Source organism: Elephantulus edwardii, unplaced genomic scaffold (genome assembly GCF_000299155.1).
Source record: "Elephantulus edwardii isolate Elephantulus edwardi_28Jun2011 unplaced genomic scaffold, EleEdw1.0 scaffold00003, whole genome shotgun sequence".
NCBI lineage: Eukaryota > Metazoa > Chordata > Mammalia > Macroscelidea > Macroscelididae > Elephantulus > Elephantulus edwardii.
The window spans coordinates 10,590,393-10,610,043 of NW_006399753.1; the positions used below are offsets into that span (position 1 = coordinate 10,590,393).

The following is a 19,651-nucleotide window of genomic DNA, read 5'->3' on the forward strand; positions in this document are numbered from 1 at the left end:
AGTGGACTGGAATTTCATACCTAAAGGACAAGTTGTCCAGGGAAAAGAGAGGCGATAGCCAGGCCCCCTTCCACAGGGTAGATGGGGGTTCTGGCTTCCCATCCTGCTGGACCTAAGAGGAGGTAAAGGCCAGTCCTCACCTGAGGACTGAGCTGTACCTGAGCGTTGACCTTTAAAAGCAGGACTCCCCCAGGAAAAATGGACTCCAGTTTAGCCCTTCAGCATGGGTGGAAGCCCCCTTGCCTGTGAAGGCTAGCATGATGAGAAGCAGAGTCCAGTCTTCCCTTGAAAAGCATCAGTCAATGAATATTTATTTATGAAGCATCCTTTGTAATTCTACTTCTGAAAATTGATGTCATTGCCGGGTCCCATCACGCCGCTTTCACCTTGTAGTGGCCCTGTGTATGGAAGGAGACAGCCTGGCTCTGCTCCATCCTTAACAATTGGTGCTCAACATAAGGCCATGGTCGCAACCATCTCACTGTCTGAAAATTAGCCCAGAGAAAAATGTATGACTCACAACCAAAGGTTGGCTGATAAAGTGCTGGAAGGTAAATCCCCTGAGTTGGAAGAATCTCCCTGGAGAAGGAGCTCTCCTGAAGACAAAGCTGGTGCTGAACCAGAGCATGCTTGGTTCCGTGGCGCCCGGGGACCCAGGAGTCGGAACCAACTCAGTCCCAGCTTTGTGAACTCCACCCTGTGCCTGTTGCTGCAAAATAATTCAAAAGAAAGCTGAGCCTTGGAGGATAAGCAGAGCAGTCCCCAAAGAGGCTGGAGAGGACACGGATTCTGTGCAAAAACAGAAGTGCAAGTGACATAGCATTTGGGATATACCCACTGCCTCGTCCCCTGCATGTAGAGAGGTGAGAGAGAAAGACACCCAGAGAGAGAGTGTCCGGGCAGCCGTGGAAGACTGACCCGTGGGCTGTGTCTGGGTGACCACGCTGAAGTTCAAGGACTGCGTCTGGATGGCCGTGCTAGCCACTGCGCCTATGGAACAGTTTCAAGCATGTCTTTCCCTAATGCGTGTCTGTTTGCACTTGGAGCCAAGACATTCTTATTCTCAACGGCTGTGTTGTGTTATTGAGATACATTAGCTCCAGAGCTGCCCCTTCTCTCAAGGGGCCATCTGACAACATGTTCCACCTGCGTGCCTCCTCACCAGCCTCCCCCGGGTGCTCAGGCATAATGGTGTGTTGTCAGGGAGTGTTTTTCCAGCCTATTTGGGGGATATTTCCCATCTGCCCAGCGCCCGCTGGGAACCCATTGCTGCACAGACCTTCTGTTCTTATCTGGAGCTCCTACAGAGATTTCCTTTCAAGGTGATCTATGAAATCAAAACTGTGCAAAGAATTAAAGGGGAAAAACCAACATTCAGACTTCCAACAGTGAGAGCTCAAGCTATGGTAGGAGTTAATTCCCAGCCTTCATGCTGCTTACCTGTACCCAGGATTTGACACTGTCAGTGCCTCTGTCCTTGTCCATGTCTTGATCTGTGGCTGTCCAGGTGCCATACCTGCCTCCTCTGTAGCATCTCTGAGCACATTTCCTAAATTTCCTTTGTTGCCTTCTCTTCTTCTAACCTATGAGTTTCTTTTACAAGTTCATCTTTGGTCTGCTTCTTGGTTTGTTTACTCTTCTTGGGCAAGCTCCTCCCCTCACACTTTGTCTAATATCACCTGTTCATTGATGACTAGAAACAGCCCCAGACTTCCACAGCTTCCCTCTCAGTATCTTCAGACATCACCAGCTGAAAGAGTTCCAAATCCCAAACATTCAGCCCATCCAAAATCAAATTCATCACTCTCATTTCCTATACAGACTGCCTTCTTTTTCTGTATTGATCCAGTTGATCTGGTAAAAAGCATTACTCTTGGTGACTTTTGGTCCCCAAAAAATACCCCCGACACACACATCTCCCCCTCTCTGTTATACTGGAAGGGCTGACATTTTACTGTGATCCTGGAAGCTGTGATACTTGTATTTCAAGTGCCATCAGGATGACTCAGGATGGATAGGGTTTAGCACAGCTTCCAGGCCAACATAAAATGTTGTCGTTGTTGTTAGGTGCTATCAAATCGTAGACGACTCATAGCGACCCTATGAACGAACAGCCTGAGCACTGTTCGTCCATAGAGTTTCCGGAGGCAAGCCATTTCGGAAGTGGATGCCGCTCCTGCTTCCAGGCTAACATAAAATAGGAAGAACGAATTCATGAAAACCTGTGGATTATAACACAGCATTGTCTGATTTGTTTCTTTGCCATCGACAAGAACCAGGGCGTCCGAAATAAACCAGCTGCTGGAGAGTTACCTCGTGTTTGCTGGTGTGTAGAGTCAGCAAGGGCAAAGGCGTCTCTGAAAGACATGGATTAGCACAGAGGCCTCAGCAGTGGCCTCAAACATGCTGGCAATATTGAGGATGATGAGTCAAATATGAAACGAGGAAGAAGATAGAGCCAGCATCATTCATTCAACACATATTTTTTTGAACACCAACCTGTGAAGTGTGTCCAAGGCCAGATGGAAGAATTTTTGTTACAGAGGAACAAATTGATAGTCTTGAGCAAGCCCTGTGGTCATGCACATTTAACATATCTGGAAACTGAGGCTTATGCCATACAGTTAACAAATGGCAAAGGCGGCAGGGAGGAGGAGGGGACTTATCACTGTTAGGGTATTACATTACCTAGCATAGCACTGACACGTGAAAAATTCTAAAGAAATGGTTGCTAAACGTTGTTGCTATGTGCCATCGAGTCACCTGCAACTCATAGCGACCCTGTGTACAACAGCCCTACACCCTACTGTATCCTGTGCCAATCTCACTGTCTCCGACACATCTACACCTATTATCCCAGACACTGAATAAATCTACCGCTTAGAGGGTCTTCCTTTACTGGCACTGTCCCTCCACCCTCCCAAGCATGATGTCCCTCTCCAAGGACCTCCTTACAACATGTCCAAACTATGTCAGATGAAGCCTCAGAATCCTTGCCTCCAAGGAGCAGCCTGGTTTAACCCTCTCCAGGACAAACCTGTTCGTTCTCTTAGCAGTCCATGGTATATTCAACACTCTTCTCCAGTAATACAGCTCAAAGGCATCAGTTCTTCTTCTATCCTCCTTAGTCATTGTACGGCTCTCTGATGCATAGCAAGTGATTGCAAAGACCATGGCCTGTATCAGGTTTGCCTTAGTCTCCAGAGTAACTTCATTGCTCTTCAATACTTTGGAGAGGTCTCAAACAGCAGACTTTTTCATCGCAATACGTGTTTTCATTTCCTGACTGCTGGTACCAAGAGTGTTGATTGTGGAGCCAAGCAAACTAAAGCTGTAAACAATATCAATCTCTTCACTGTCCATCATGGTGCTGCCAATCGGCCCAGTGGTGAGAATCTTTATTTTCTTCATCTTGTGCCTCAATCCATATTAAATGCTGCAGTCCTTGACTTTCTGCAGCAAGCGCTTCAGGTCCTCTTTAGTTTCAGCAAGGAGGATTGTGTCATCTGCCTAACACAGGTTGTTGATGGATCTTCCTCCAATCCTGATGCCACATTTCCCCTCATAGAGCCCAGCCTCCCGGATAATCTGTTCTACATATAAACTGAAAAGGCATGGAGATTAGGATGCATCCCTGGCGTACACCCTTCCCGATTTTGAGCCATGCAGTGTTTCCTTTCTCTGTTCTGATGACTGCCTTCTGGTCCAAGTATAGGTTTCGCATTAGTAGGATCAAGTGTTCTGGGATTCCAACAAAGAGATCTGGTGAAGTCCTACATCTGGTGAAAGCAGCCCAACCACGAGATCCTTGTAACTTTGAACCATATTCTTTGCTTGACTTCTTTCCTCCTTTAATTAGTTGTTTTACCACAAAGGAAAAAAGGGAGGAGAGACCAGCAGAGAGAAAATTCAAGCTCAAGCTATAGAAGTTCCCAGATGCACTTATTTCTCTAGCAGAGACTTTTTGTTGTTGGTTTTTTAATTATTTTATTATTATTATTTTGTGTGTGTGTACCATCAAATCGGATCTGACTGTTTCAGGAGGAGATTGTCTCTCCGTCTCCAACAGAGCATTTGGTGGATTTGAACCGCTCACCTCTGGGATTGCAGTGTAGCTTCTTGCCTCTAGGCCACCAGAGCTCACCCCTAGCAGATACTTTTTGAAGAGTGGTCAGCAAACCACTTGAATCAGGAATTTCTTCAATGTTTGCTAAAATGGAGATTCTAAGACCCTACACATGAACTCCTGCATCAGAAACTCCTGTGGTGGAGCCCAGGAATGTTCATTTTGCATCCATCCTCCAGCTAGTTCAGTTGACCTCCAATGAGCCAGCAGAATGTTTCACTTAAGAGCCTCCTCTGACTCCCCGTAAGTCAAAAATATCATCTCCAGTCAAGTGTTATTGTGACTATTCTTTATTAAATATATAGACAGTTATAAGGACTGAAGAACTATAAAAACAGAAAAATAGTGACCCTGGAGTTAGTTTGAAAAATGAACTGCATAAATCCTTAGAAAGTCACAGTTTTCCAAAACAGAGAGTAAGTCTTCAAAGAAACTGTTCTTTATGGGACATGAGCTCATACAGTGTTCAAAACGTGTCAGTGTCTGAAGTGGACACTCAACGGCAGGGTAGGATCGAATCCAGCAAAATTCTCCAAGTGTAGCTACATTTCCTTTGGGTTTTTTTTTTTGTTTGTTTTGTTTTGTTTTGTTTTTAAAAGTCCCCTATCTCTGTTGAACCAGAAAATCCCTGAGCTGTTCACTCTGTTCACCGTGAACTCTTCAAGCATACCGTGCTCTCTCCCTCTTCAGGCTTCTGTTTGTGCCTGGCCTTCCCTCCAGAATGCTTGTCCCCAGACCCTTTACAGCCCGTGGAGTCCTGGTCATGTCCTAGAAGTTTCTCTACTCGCTTTCCTCTATTGTTCTCAGTTACAATCAGTTACATAGGCCTCTGCGTAGTGAAGGGAGCTGCGGTGGCCTACTGGTAAGGAGCTGTGCTACCAGCCCAAAGGCTGGAAATTCAAATCCACCAGCTGCTCCACGGAGAAAGAGGAATAGTCTCCTCCATGCAATGTGCTGCCTCTGAAAACCTGCTGGAGCAGAAGGCATGAGTCAGTTCTGACTTGGTTCACAGCACCAACCATAGAATGAGGCAGGAGAGCGGAGTGGAGCCAGACCGTGGTTCTTGGGTGCAGTCAGCATTCCAGCTCAGTGATCCTGTGCACAGGAGAGTCAACCACTGCTTGCGCCATCCTCACGATCATGTCTGTGTTTGAGCCCATTCTTGAAACTCATGTCAGTCTCTCTTATTAAGGGATCCCTCTTTTTTCACCAACCTGCTGCTTTTCCATGGGAGAAGATGGGCCTTCTCTTCCCCTGTGATTTAATACTCTGAAAACCCCCTGGAGGGTCGGTCAGTGGTGAGTTGAGATTGACTCAACAGCACACGATGACAATTCTTTTACCAAGGAGCTCTGGTGGCAGAGCCCACGAGGGTTGTGCTGTAAATGAAAAAGCTAAGCGTTCCTCGACACCACGGTGCCATCGGTTCCAGTAGCCCGCGTTACACCACGGTGCCGTTGGCTCCAGTACCCCCGGGGGTGCTGAGGGAGAATGGTGGGCTGTTCTCCTATTTCCATTCACAGCCTTGGAAGCCTGATGTTGCACAGCTGAAATTGACTTGCAGCAGTGAGTTTTAATTTTTGTAGTTTTGCTTTGTCAAGAATGCCATCCTTCTCCTGACACATCCTTGTCCCTCCTGAGAACATGTCCAAAGTGTGTATGAAGTCTTACAATCTTGTTTCTATGGAGGAGCATTCTGGCTCTATTTTTCCAAGATTTATTTGTTCTTCTGACAACCCATAGCATAGTCAATACTCTTCACCAAAGGCCAAACTCAAAAACTCAAGCTCACTGCCATCAAGAACCAACTTGTAGGTGACCCACGGGAGGCTGTAAACAGCACAGGGGGTATTAGCTTTCTCCCACAGATCACTGGTAGATTTCAGATCCCAGAACGTTGCCACTTTAGGGTTAACAGTGCAACTCCCTATGGCCTAGACTGGGTGTAAATCCTATATCATACGACTGAACAGGTATGTCCTCACTTTAATTTGGTTATTTATAAAGTGGTCCTTCTCATCGTACCTATCTGAAATGAACAAGCGAACATAGCCTAGAACATGTATTTGCTAAGTGTTGGTTTTTCTTCTTCCCATAGAGTTGTGATTCTCTCTCAGAACCCTCTCGTCCTCCAGTTCAGGGACTTGATCACATTCAGCTCTATCTTCACAGTATCTGATGTCATACCTGGCACATAGTGAAATTTCAGTAAATATTAAAATAACAATTGGATGAATAAGAGAACACTGCAGTTCTGTCACTTATAAAAGCTCAGAGAACATTGCTTAATTGGCTTGATATTAGTATAAACCACTGAGTAATCACATGAAAGAATGTATTAGTAATTGAATGAGGGGTGTAATTGAATGAAGAAAAAAGAATTAGTGGACAAAATCACTTTTACTTCATTTTCTACCTTCCAGTTATCTCAAACTGCTCCCGGGGTCAGGCAGTACTTGGCACAAAATATATTCCATGCCAACCATGGTAATCGCTGTCCAAAACTGAGTCATGTCATACTGGCACCAAATCTGTTTCTTAGAAGATGTCACATAAAACCCACCTTAAAGGGGTAATGGTATGTGGGTCCCACACACAGTTTATTGAGATCACATTTCCAGTGGCGTTCCCTTGACAGCAGTTACCTAGTGAGAAAGGTGAATGGTAAAGGAGGAAAAATGGAGTAGGAGCAAAAGTCCAAAAGTCAAGCCAAATATTTGATGTTCTTTGCAAGGTTCTCAATACAGAGTCTGAGACTGGGTGTCATTTAAAAGTGCCTCCAGTTTATAATCCTTTTCTTGATCCAAGAGAATTTTAGAGGAATTATTAGGTACAGAAGATGGGGAGGGGAAGATGCTGGATGTAGCTGGCAAAGTTTGGAGGACTGACCACGATTACCCAGCGTTCTCTTTCCCTACAGGGTAATGCCAATGGCCGTCCAGTTTTCCGTCCTGATCATGCTGCACTCAGGCCTGGTCCTCATCACCACAGCAGAGGATTATAAGTGTTTGCCCCTCGTCCTTCGAAAAACTTGCTGTTGGATTAACGAGACCTACTTGGCCCGGAACGTCATCATCTTTGCCTCCATCCTGATCAATTTCCTGGGTGCCATCATAAATATCGTAAGCATCCCAAGACTACCAGGCTTCTGGTGTCTAGTATGCGGTCGAGAATCATGAGTTTATAGGCTTTGAAGTTTCTTTCTTTGCCTTTCCATGGTATCAGCTACCTGTGTGTGCCTGGTCCCGTCCCAAGCTTAAGAATAGAGACTAAAAGATGTGGCTACTGTGGGAATTGGCATTTCACTGTTGGCAGTTGTATTTTTCTCACCGGAGGAGGTGGTTTGCTCCATGGGAGTTCCCAAAGACCTACTGTCAGTGGCCACTTCTCTTCATAAATAAGAGTTAACATTTATTGGCAGTCTGCCTTCTGTGTGCCATGCACTAAATGGGGTCTTTGCCCCTTTTCCTGTTTAATCCTCACATAAGCCCCGTGAGGTAAGTCTCATTATCCCCACTTTATGGCTGAGATAACTGAGGCTCAGAGACATGAAATAACTTGCTAATAAGGTCTGTCTGACTCCATGCTCCATGCTCAATGCTATGCTAAGCAGTACCTCTGGGGGGTGGTGACAGGGCGGGTGCAAATGACCCAGATCCCTTCCCTGAGCACCTGCAGCCAGCCTTTTGGTTGTCTGTGCAACACGTAGCATGCTACGCCCGCAGGGTCCCTTCCTGTGTCCTGCAGGTAGGTATCTCCGTGCCCCTACGACGACTAAGGAAACGCTCGGCAGCAGGGTGGGCACCTTGTTCATGGCTTCCTAAGAGTCTGATTCTCACCTGATGCGTGGAACTCAGGTGGCGTTCCAGCTGCCAGGAGAGCTGTCACTATTTTAAATTCAGTGATTTGTGTTTTAATTATCTTTTCCCCCTCTCTCTCTCTCTAGAATGATACTGTGATAGCCGTAGGTATTTTCTGTGTTGTCCATGACTCAGGAAGGTAGAATTTAGAGGGGATGTGTCTGATTCTGAGTTTCCCACTTGGCGCCTTGGAATAACTAAGGTGAGGCATCACCTCTGTGGATGAAGGCATCCCGGTGCTGTTTAGAGCTGAGGAAGATCCCCTAAGTGTCCAGGGCCAGGGACCTCAGCTGTGGACTTCCACCACTATCAGATTGTCCTTGGAAGTTTAGACTGCCTGAAACTCACTGTGGCTGTCATTATGAGTGAAGGACTTTGTGGGACAAAGAAAGGGGAAGAGTGTGATCTAACGAGGTTCATGATGTAATAAATATTTTATAGATTATTGGCATGGAGGTTCATAGGATCATTGATCACTACCCTGCATTCTCATAACCAGGATCTTGAATCTTGAGGACTTTTCCAGGGCACAGGATGATTTCGAAGCAAGCCCAAGGTCAAGGTTACATCTGGGGCCAGTCATGCCCCAGTGGTGTAGTAGGTGGATCAGGTTTGGAGTCAGATAGACCAGTGTTCGAATCACATCTCTACCATTGACCCTCTCAGTGGCCCCGGACAAGTTACTGTGCTTCTCAGAGTTTCATATTTCTGTCTATAAAATGGGGATAAGAGGAGTAGCTACATCACAAGTTGGTTGTGAGGCTTTTTTAAGTGTCTGGCACAGAGGAGACATTCAGCCAAGAGTAGCTCTTATTTTCTGAGCGCCATCAAGTCTCCAGGAGTCGTTGCTGGTCTAGGAAATGCCTGCCACGCCAAAGCCAAGAACCTTGCTAGAAATGTGTTCCCTCAGATCCCTGATATCTTGAACCCCTCTCACTGTTGACCTGGAGACAAGCTGTGAGCTTACCCAGGCCTTTCCTCCTGCCATCTGGTTCTCGCTCTCTGCCCACGAGCTTGCTCCGGTCACCCCAAGCAAAGCAGCCCACAGAGCGGTCTCAACCTGGTTCCGTGACTGGCTCGCAAATGCTTTTTCTGAGCCAGATCTTCCTTTAAAAGAGGCACTCAGGGCTGGCGCCCCATTCGGAAGCCAAGCACCCCTTCCATGCTGCCCGGTCTATCCTAAAAACCCACCAGCTGATAGCACACTGCTCCATTCTAGCATCACACTGACTTTGTTTGTTCCTGTGTCTTTTGTTTTGTTGTTGTTGTTTTTTGTTGTGTTTTATTTTTTGTTTTAATCCGCAGCTGTGGTGTGATTTTGACAAGTCGATACCCTTGAAGAACCTGACTTTCAATTCCTCAGCTGTGTTTACAGATATCTGCTCCTACCCAGAGGTATTTATTTACAAGCATCCCCTTGGCCAGCCTTGGGCATAGATAGACAAGAAGGCACGGGATTGGCTACTGGCCGTGCTCTGCTCCTCTCTGCCTCCCCGCTCCTCCCCATACTCCTCCCTGGCTGCCCGTCTGCTTTTCCTTCTCCCGCGTCCACCTTCTGCCTCCCTCCTGCTCCCATGCTTCTCCTTCTCTTCCCGTCTCCTCCTTTTCTCTCAGGTTCCTCTTTCCCTTTATCTCTTCCCTACACATGTCTCCTCTACTCACCTATAAACTCCTGAAGAGGAATATGCTGCTCTCCAAGATCTGACAGGCAGAGAGTCATTGTTCACACAGTGTTTCCTGCATTTGGAAAAGGGAAAGAGAGATGGGGGAGGGGAGAAGAAAAGGAGGAGGGGAGGGACAGAGGGAGGTAAGTCACAGAGATAGAAAACTACAATTAAACTTGGTTCCAGGTTGCACAGAGAATCCCCAGAATTCCTTAGGCCCAGGAGTGCTCCCAACCAGACGAGACACTCACCGTCGTAACATACTTATATCCCTCTTCTGGTCATGGCCTCATCATTGGGCTGGCCTTGGACCTTAAGGTCAGCCTAAGGAACCAGACACAAGGCAACGCAGAGCTTTGGAAGTTCTGGGTCAAAAGGAAGAACATCTGAGATGTTTCATCAGAACCCAGCAACCCACCCTGACATCCTGGGTAGACTCTTGTTCTCTAAGAAGCTGCCAAAGTCAAAGATCAACCCAACGTGTGGATGGAGAAAAGGCTGGCTGCGGTCTCTTCTAAAATCATCTAGACCCATAAGCTGGTCTTAAAACAATGTGCTGAGAACAAGGTTGATTGCTACCCCCCACCTCCCTTGTATACCTAATTTCACTAAATTCCCAAGTTTCCATAACTTAGTGCTGCTCCTGTCTGATTTTCATCCTTGTGTCCATCTTTCTTCCCCCCATCTTTTTTTTCAAGTCAGTTCTCAAGCTTGACAGAGTAATTCAGATCTTACCTTCCTCATTCCTGGGCTCACGCTCTGACATTAGGGCCATCCCCAGAGGAGGAAGTGCGTGCTCCTTTGAGAAATGCAGGGATGGAGAGGGCTGGCTCCTGTTTGACTGCTTCCTAGGGCAGGATTGTGGCCCTGGGACTTCTTCCACCCAAGCCTTTAGGGAAGCCCTGATTTAGTGGACTTCAGGGAACACCACCTTCTTCTAGAACTCTTAGGTCTGAAAGGATGTGTGGCACTGTCCCAGGGGGCACATGGTCAGATATTTATGGGTAGGCAAAGCTGAATTTCTTTCCCTCCTCACCTCTCTCTTTCTAGCACTGGATTTTGAAATTAGTTATTAATCTCTCTGAGCCTCAGTTTTGTCATCTGTAAAGTTGGGGCAGGAGTGGGGCCAGGAAGTAATAATGTCCTCACGTGGTTACTGTGGAGTTAAGTGAGGCCATGCTCTCACAGTGCCCACCTTTCTAAGTTAAGCTTGTGTTATATTCCTCATATGAAGTCTGACTTGAGGCAGACAGATATCCTGGGATAACAAACTGTGCCTCTAATTCATTCTCAGTCAACAGAGTATATCATGTCAGCCTCAATCCTGGACTTCCAAGCTCAGGACCACAGCACTCAAGGGTTCACCAGTTCTAAGAAAGTGATGGGCAAACATCTTTTTTATCATGTAGCTTCATTTCTATATTTCTTCCTCAGTTGATAGTGAGGGTTAAGTCATTAATCCATGAGAAGAATTTCTAACAATACTTTACACAAGTACTTTTTAAGAAATGCCAGAAATTAATGTTATGTGTTACTTCCGTTTCAAAGGTTTTGAGACAGCAGTGCCAATGTATTCATCTATATGTTACATCAAGAGCCCTAGTGGTGGAATGCCTAATGTAATGGGCTTTTAGCTTAAAGGTTGGCAGTTCAAATCTCGCCTCTTTATGAGAAAAAGATGGGCAGTCTCTTCTGTAAAGATTTACAGCCTCAGAAACCAAACGGAGGGTCAGTATATGCTGGAGCTGACTTGGTAGATGGCAGGATTGCTTTTTGAGATTTTTCAGGGGCTGGGGGCTTATGTTATACACTGATGGTATAGTGTTACATTTCATGTACATTATTAAACATACTCAAAAGAGAGAAATAATGAAAGTTAAGATGATAGAAATATGAACTGAAGTTTCTCTAACTTCTTTTTGAGTCATCTTGCCCCAAACCTAGCAAACTGTGATCCCAGCACCATACGCAGGGTTTTTTTTTAAATAAAAACTTTTATTAGATTATAACTTTACCTGTTGATTCAAAATTATTTATAGGTGCTTTATACTGCAACAGCATAGGTTATTAGTGGAGGTTATAGGGTTTATGAAGCGAAATTATTTACTATCTGGCCCTTTTCAGGTGATGTTTGCCAATTGCTGTCATGCTCTTGGGTGCCGGAAGTCCATGGGCTTAACAACCAGGAATGAAGGCTTTTTCCATTATCAACTACTGTTGGCCCTCCGTTTGCCTTCATGATCTATTAGCCAGTACTACATCTCCCGAGGGATTACCAGGCGGAACTAGAAGAACACAGACATTCTGATTGTCTGACACACTTACTCATGGCATCCTCACTTGCAAAGCGCTTCATCCCCGAGTCTCATAGTTTCCTCATCTCTGCACCTGACCTTTCTGCTTCACTCCATGAGAACTAGTGCCCAGTCCAAAAGTTATTACATTTCTGAATGATTTGATAGCTTTGAAAGAGGCTGGCATATGTAATATGTAGTGTAGGATACAACTTTACTGTATATGGAAAGCTTACCAGTTATGAAAAAAAAACAAGTTAAATTGTAGGAAGTGGCTGTGAAGAAAGCCATATTCCAACTATAATTGGAGAGACAGCCTAAGGAAGAGAAAGGATTTCTTTTTTATGTAAATTAGCAAGATGTATGCTAATCCCATGCAAAAAACCGGATGAGTGATCTCTTAGACTCCTGGAGGTAGTTTTCCAGATACTCACCTGGAAAACCATTGAGCATTTTAGAATCAAGTCCCTTTATTAATTGCCCCTGTATAGCCAAATAAATGGTTTCTTCTATTTTCAAGAGCAATCAGAGGTTGCTGTAGTTTTAAAGGGTTGATGAGAGCCAGGTTTATTCTGTGTTTGCATCACAGTGTCTTTGCACATCCTCGGTTTTTATCATCACCTGTTTAAGTTCTCCTAGTGTATAATGTGTCTGGCTGATCCTGTCGAGGCTCCTGGTGAGTTAGACTTAACTCAGTGACATTTTCAGTGCTATTTTAAGTTCTACTCAATGTTTAAGGCCCTAATTTTTAGGATGTGTTGTTTAGTAGACTCAACTGCCATTCATATTCCTGTTAGGCGCTGTCAAATAAAATATGACTCATAGCAACCCTCTGAACAACAGACCTGATTCCTGTCTTATCCTGTGCCATCCTCACCATCTGTGATCCACCTGAGCCCATTGATGCAGTCACGATGCCGTTCTAGACCACTAAGAGTCTTCCTCTCTTTCACTGATCCTCCTTCCACCTTTCCAAGCATGATATCCTTTTCTAAGGAATAGCCTTCCAAAGTATGAGAGACAAAGCTTCTCATCCCTGCCTCCAAAGACCACTCCGGATGTACCTTTTCCAAGACATACCCATTTATTCTTTTGGTAACCCATGCGGTATTCTATACTCTTCTCCAACACCACAAGTCAAAGTCATCACTTCTTCTGTTATCCTTATTCATTGTCCAGCCCTCAGATACATAGCGAGTAATGGAAAAGACCATGGATGGCCTGGATCAGGTGCATCTTAGTCTTCAAACTGACATCATTGCTCTTCAGTACTTTGAAGAGGTCCCTGATACCTGACTTGCTCAGAGCAATGTATCTCTTTATCTCCTGACAAGGGTGTTGATTGTGGATCCAAGCAACATGAGATCATTAACAGTTTCATTTCTTTTTCCCTCTATGGTGATGTTGCCCATTGAGGAGTAGTAAAGACCTTTGTTTTCTTGATGTTGAAATGCAATCCATATTGAAGGTTGTAACATTGTATCTTCTGCAACAAACACTTCAGGTCCTCGTCATTTTCTGCAAGCTAGGTTGTATCATCTGAATAACCCAGGTCCTAAAAAAACCAGACCCACTGCCCTCAAGGTGAATCTGACTCAGCTACCCTCCCTTAAATTTCTGAGCTGTATAAGTTTGCAGGAGCAGACCACTCATTTTCCTCCCATGGCTCTGGGTGGATTTGAACCATTGACATTTGGTAGCAATATGACACATTACATACTAAGCCACCAGGTTTTCTTACGTACCCTATGTTCTTCTTGTTATGTGCTGTCAAGTCAGAATCAGCTAACTCATAGTGATCCCCCAGTGGTTTTTCAGAGGCAGTAAATTTCATGATAGGAGACTGTCCATCTTTCTCCCATGGAGCAGCTGGGGGATCCAAACCGCCTTCCTATTTGGCTACCTGAACTCCTTATCTATACCCCTGTAGTATCATCTTAATACTTATATTTCACCCTTTATAGAATTTATTTATCTAGAGAAGACAAAGAACCCACCCCTTCCCATTTATAAATTGCTTTGGAGAGAGATGATATTAGTATACAATTTTTTTTAAATTACCCAAAAGCCCTGGCCCAGAGTTCACGTTTATTAATATTTTTTAAAAGAAGAAGGAGGGGAAATTTCTAGTCCATTAACAGGGATTTGATCTATCTTCCACATGAAGCAAAAATAATTACATATTAAGAAAATTTTCAGACAGCAATTCAGGAAGAGGAAACTCATATGTCGACTCCCTAATTTGTGTAGACATAGCTAAGAGAGTCTGGGGAAACAAATGTGACTAGGGTTTACAGAACACAGTACAAGAACTTCACACCGAGAGAAACTCGTTAATCTGCAGAAGGCCAGTGCACACATGGGAGGAAATTATTCCGGTCTAGGGAAGGAATCATCTTTGAAAGAACTAGTGCCTAGAACTTACAGAAGGAATAGTGATTATCCCCACCACCCAAGAGGAAAACACATCATTATCACGGGGCACTAGATGGAGTAATCAAAAGGTTATTTTTCAGTAGCGTGGATAATTATCCTTTCGCTATATGCTGTTCTGACGCTTCCTTAAAAAATATTAAAGGTAAAATCCAAAAAGAACAAACTGTTTCTAGTTATTTGCAACTTACCAGAACAAATACTGAGTTGGTTCCAACTCATAGCTGATCCTCCATTGGGTTTCCAAGGCTGTATATGACATCAGAGGAGACGGTCCACGTTCCTCATGCAGAGCCACTGGTAGATTTGAATCCCAAGAGAAGAGAAGCTTTTGGATTAGAAACAAAACTCCCCAGAGAGTACACTTCAAAAGCTCCTTTCAGGTGAGCTCTGGTGGCCTAGTGGCAAGAAGCTGCACTGCAGTCCCAGAGGAGAGCAGTTCGAATCCACTAGATGCTCTGCTGGAGAAGGAGGGACAATCTCCTCCTGTACCAGTCAGGTCCGATTTTACCGTACACACACACACACAATAATTTTTTTTTTTAAAATCTCCCTACAAATACTCATAAAAATATAACCAACTTTGTTGTTGTTGTTGTTACGTGCCATCAAGTCACCTGCAACTCATAACGACCCTGTGTACAGTAGTTTAGCAAGGTTCAATCCGTTTAAAGATAATTAGTCAGGAGGAAAATAAGACTCAGCATGAGAAAAGAGTTAATTAATGGAAACCATCTCAGAACTGGCATATATGTTATAATTGGAAGACAAGGACAACAAAACAGTTATTATACCTGCATTCTAGGTGTTCAAAAAAGTAATATGGAAGATGTATACTATCCCAGATGAGATTAACAACAGATTAGATACTTCAGAAGGGGAATAAAATGGCATTGAAGGTATCTAAAATAAAATAGAAAAAGTAAAATGAAGTAAAATTTTAATGGCAGCAGTGAACTGTTGGACAACTTCAAGCTGCATAATATATGTATAATTGGAGTCCCAAATGAAAAGGAAGGACATGAAGGACAAAAAAACCAATCAAACCATAAAATTAAACTTTTCCACAAGATAATTGACAGAGTGACTATACCAGTGAACTTGAGTGTATCAAAGTTCATGAGGACGTGGCAGGATATGGCAAGGATAAGATTGTACTTCATAGAGTGACTATGAGTCGTAGTCAACTTGATGGTATTAACAACATTATCCTAAATGAACCAAAAGCCATACTAACAGTACAATGTGGTCAAGAAATAAAGCAAAATCTACCTCATTGAAGCAAACCCAACATCTTTAGAGTTCATTCAGACTCACAGTGACCTTGTAGAATAGAGAAAAAAGGCCCCACTCAGTTTCCAAGACTTTAAATTCTTATGGATGCGGACTGATTCCTTTTTCTCCCATGAAACAGCTGTGGGTTCAGACTTCTAACTTTTCTGTTAACAGACCTGTACTTACCCCCGTGGACCAGCAGGAATCTGAATGGTACATGCAGTCAGGAATCCTAGATATCTCAGATGGTGGCGCAAAGGGTGCATGGTGAGCAGTAATGGAAGGTGAAACTAAAGACACGAGTAGGGCTCTAAACCTTTCTGAGAGTTTGATCATTGTGCTGGAGAGCAGATGGAATGGTTTTGCTCCTTCTTAAGTGAATGTCTAATTAGCATCAGCTTTATGGCAAGTATCATACAAGGCACTGAGAATACAGCAGAAACCAGGCAGGACTTTTGCCTACTGAAGATCCTTGTGTTTCAGGGACTGTGAACATTATACAAGTAAGAGAGTCACAATTTGTTCTAAGACTTGGGAAGTCCTTGGAGAGTGTATGCAGGGATGTGACTTGGTCGGATTTTAATTTCCACACCAGCATGTTTTGAAGGGTACAAAGAGTTGACACAAAAATATAGAGGGAGGGGCAGTAGCTTTCTTAAGGTTAATAACCAAATAAATGGAAAAGGAAAAAAAGCCAAGATAGAGTTCTGAATGTAGTGTAGGCAGCGCCGATGATAGCTTGATGATGTGAATGAGGGAGAGGAAGAAGTTAAAGATGACTGTTGGGTCTCCAGCTGGTACCACTGGGCTGATGATGGAATACCACTTTAGAACCAGAAGAGTGGTTTGATGGAAAATGTGAAGCTCAGAAAAGGGCCAGTCTAATTAAGGGAATGAGATGGTCAGCTTGGAACTGTAAAAGAACTGTTCTTGTCATAGGAATTAGGGCATCTGATCTCCTAGGGTAAAACCCACAATACCTGTGTGATCTTAAATATATCAAAAAGCCTACAAAGGTCACAACTTCCTCCTCTGCTACATGGGGAAGACACCTCCAGTGGTACCATTCTTAAAGCTCTCAGCTTCTAACTAGAAGGTCAGCAGTTCGAACCTAACGTGCTGTTCCATGAGAAAAAACAATTTACTACTTCTACTAAAATTACTCCCTTAGAAACCCTATAGGGGAATTCTCCTCTGCCCTACAGGGTCTCTGTAAGTCAGAATCCATTCGATGGCAGTGGGTCTGGTTGAAAGAGGACAGTAACAACTGTCTCCTTTACTTGCTTTCAGGGTTGGAGGAAGGTTTTCTTTTGAAAACATCTGTGGAACCACTTGATGCCCCCTCAGGAGTGAGGTAGTGGTGGTGGTGTGTGCTGTTGAGTCAGTACCAACTCAGAGCTGAAGCTCCAGAAAGTTTTCTGAGGCAGTAAAATCACCTGGGAAGAGATTGTCTGTCTACCCCCCACAAAGCAGCTGGTGGGTTCAAACCACACACCTTTGGGATCACGAGACAGATCTCACCACTAGGCCACTGAGGGATCACAGTGAAGGGTTACGACATAACAGCAGCATTGATTTGGTCATTGGATGAACCTGACATTGGTTAGTAACTCCACCAAGCACTAGCTCTATGATCCCTAGCAAGGCAGTGGACCTTTTCCATCCGTGCTTGATTCTGTTAAAATAACAATCGCCTTTCTGATTTAAGTTTGCTAAGAAGATAATTAATACGTACATATTTCACTTCTGGGCCTCATTGCCTTACGGTCTTAGGCCTTGGACCTCTCACTTAACCTCTTAGAACTGTGGATGAAGACAACCTCACCTGGCATAAGTTAAAAACAGGCTTTATTAGAAAATAATGTGAGAAGGGACTTGGCGAACTTTATCATCGTCTCCCGGCAGCGACAGTGGTTTATGACTTCTTTATCCTTTCTACTCTTTTTAAAAAAATTTTAGTCCTAACAGTCCTGCCTGTGGGACAAAAACTATGACTTGGGCTTTAGCGAGTCTCTAATAAATACAGCTGTGCAGGGAGTTTGCAGGGAAAGCTAAGTGGTAGCACCTGATGACCCTGTTAGACATTGCGTTGAAGCACCTAGAAAAGCGAGGCTTCATAGGAGTATCTTCTAGACATTCCTGCCCATCTCACGCCACACCCGAAGCCTCAGATATCAGTCAGCTGGGAATAATGTTAGAACCCAAATCAAAGGTCATTGTGGTGTTAAAGCAAGGCAGTTTAGAGATGACAGAGATGGCAAAACACACTGATACAATTGATTGAGTGGGTGTAAACTTCCAATGCATTGTGAAAATGGACGGCTCTGTTGGCCCACAGTACGTTCAGGAGTCGAGACAGAGAAGGGAAGAGGTTGTAACATTGCAACTTTTCTGCACACTGCCATTCCTGCTCTCTTCCTCTGGTTCTCTAACACACTGGAGCCCAGGGGATCCGTTCTCCTGGCACAGGGGTGTTCGTCCTCTGTACCTTGGCATTCATGCTGTCCTTTGTTTCAGATTGTTCTTCTTTCTAGTTTTCTGTCTTGTGAAATTGGACTGCCTTCAAAGTCCAGTTCCAGCTCCCTTCTTCTGTAGATGCTTCGCCATGCTCAGCGTGGCCTCAGTACTCCTGTCGTATCTGATCACCCGCTGGCATGGTATGTACTGTATTACCATAAGCATTCCTGTGTCTGTTTCTCTTTTCAGGCCCCTGTTCATGTTCGCTTTGAACCCAAGTGCCTCACACCATGCCTTGATCACACGTTTGCTTTTTTTCTTTATGTTAACTGTGTGTCCTCCATAAATTTTGGTTCAGAGGGCACAGCTGTTTCAGTAGCTTTTGATTCACTGCATGGCTCAAAATTTGCATAAAGAAAACTATTCACCATCTTTGTCATGATGCCTTTAACAATCAAGCAGGACCCCTAAGATCAAAAGTCCTTTCCTTTGACAAATGGAGAATTTGAAAAGTGTCTCTGGATGGAGAAAATAAATTCTAAAGGATGACCTTAGTCCCTACTGTCCTCACCAAGACAAGTTACCTATTTTAAAAATTCCCAAAGAAAGATCTTAAAGGAGCCCTGGTGGCCTAGTGGCAGGAAGCTGCACTGCCATCCCAGAGGTGCATGGTTCAAATCCGCCAGACGCTTTGCTGGAGAAAGAGGGACAGTCTCCTGTACCAGTCAGATCAGATTTGGCGGTATTATTTTAAAATAATAAAATAAAATTTAAAAAAGAAAGAAAGATCTTGAAGAACATCTCAGTTTCAGACAAGAATATAATTGCATTTATTAGGAAGGAAAGGGCCAAAGTACAGGACTTACTGGACTTTGGACTCCTTGGGGGCAGTGATAATGCCTTCATTTGTCTGTGTACCCCAAGCACCACAAAGATGTTGGGACCTTTCCCTCAGTGGGAACTCTGAGTCAAGGCTCCATCAGCATTTGATGAAAGGATGAAGGAATGAGTCAGTTTGTTTTCAGAAATCAATAAATGCCCCCTCCATGGCTGCTTGGGGAGTTTGGGGATTTCTTACCCATTCCCCTGAGCATGTACCAGTAGCAAGACGTCGATCATTTGTAATAATGAGTCATGACCCAGAATGCCAGAGTGTACTTAGAAATTGTCAAGCTGAATATGCGTCAGATGTATGGGATAATTATTCACAGTATCTAAATATCATACATGATATTATTGACTTTTTTTCCATCACCTTATCATTTTGCTTTAAAGACATACTTTTGACTCCTAAGAAATGATGGCTATGAGAGCTTGAACAGGATGTTGGATGTGCTGATTCTAATGCATAGTGACAGCTGGGAGTCTGGCCCAGGCACGGAGCACTTCCTTGTGTTGTACTTAGGGTTGCTGTGAGTCAGCACCGCCTCAACAGCATCTAACCAAACAACAACAGTGCATTAAAACAGTTACAGAAGTTGAATATATTTGTCAGTCCCTCACCTGAGATTATCCCATGTTTGCCCATCTCAGTGTGGAAAC

At 44.1% G+C, this 19,651-nt stretch overlaps 1 protein-coding gene across 2 annotated transcripts in view; it reads left to right on the top strand.

The window, feature by feature from the left end:
* Nucleotides 1-19,651, top strand: part of ADCY8 (adenylate cyclase 8 (brain)) — a 225,251-nt gene that overhangs the window by 167,208 nt on the left and 38,392 nt on the right. The window contains exons 10-11 of one of the 2 annotated variants that reach the window (XM_006879284.1): nt 7,047-7,248; nt 9,292-9,381. The exons of the other annotated variant lie outside the window; for it this stretch is intronic. Of the exons in view, the coding sequence (XP_006879346.1) occupies nt 7,047-7,248; nt 9,292-9,381 (292 nt within the window). The remainder of the gene's footprint in view (nt 1-7,046; nt 7,249-9,291; nt 9,382-19,651) is intronic. 2 annotated transcript variants of the gene reach the window in all.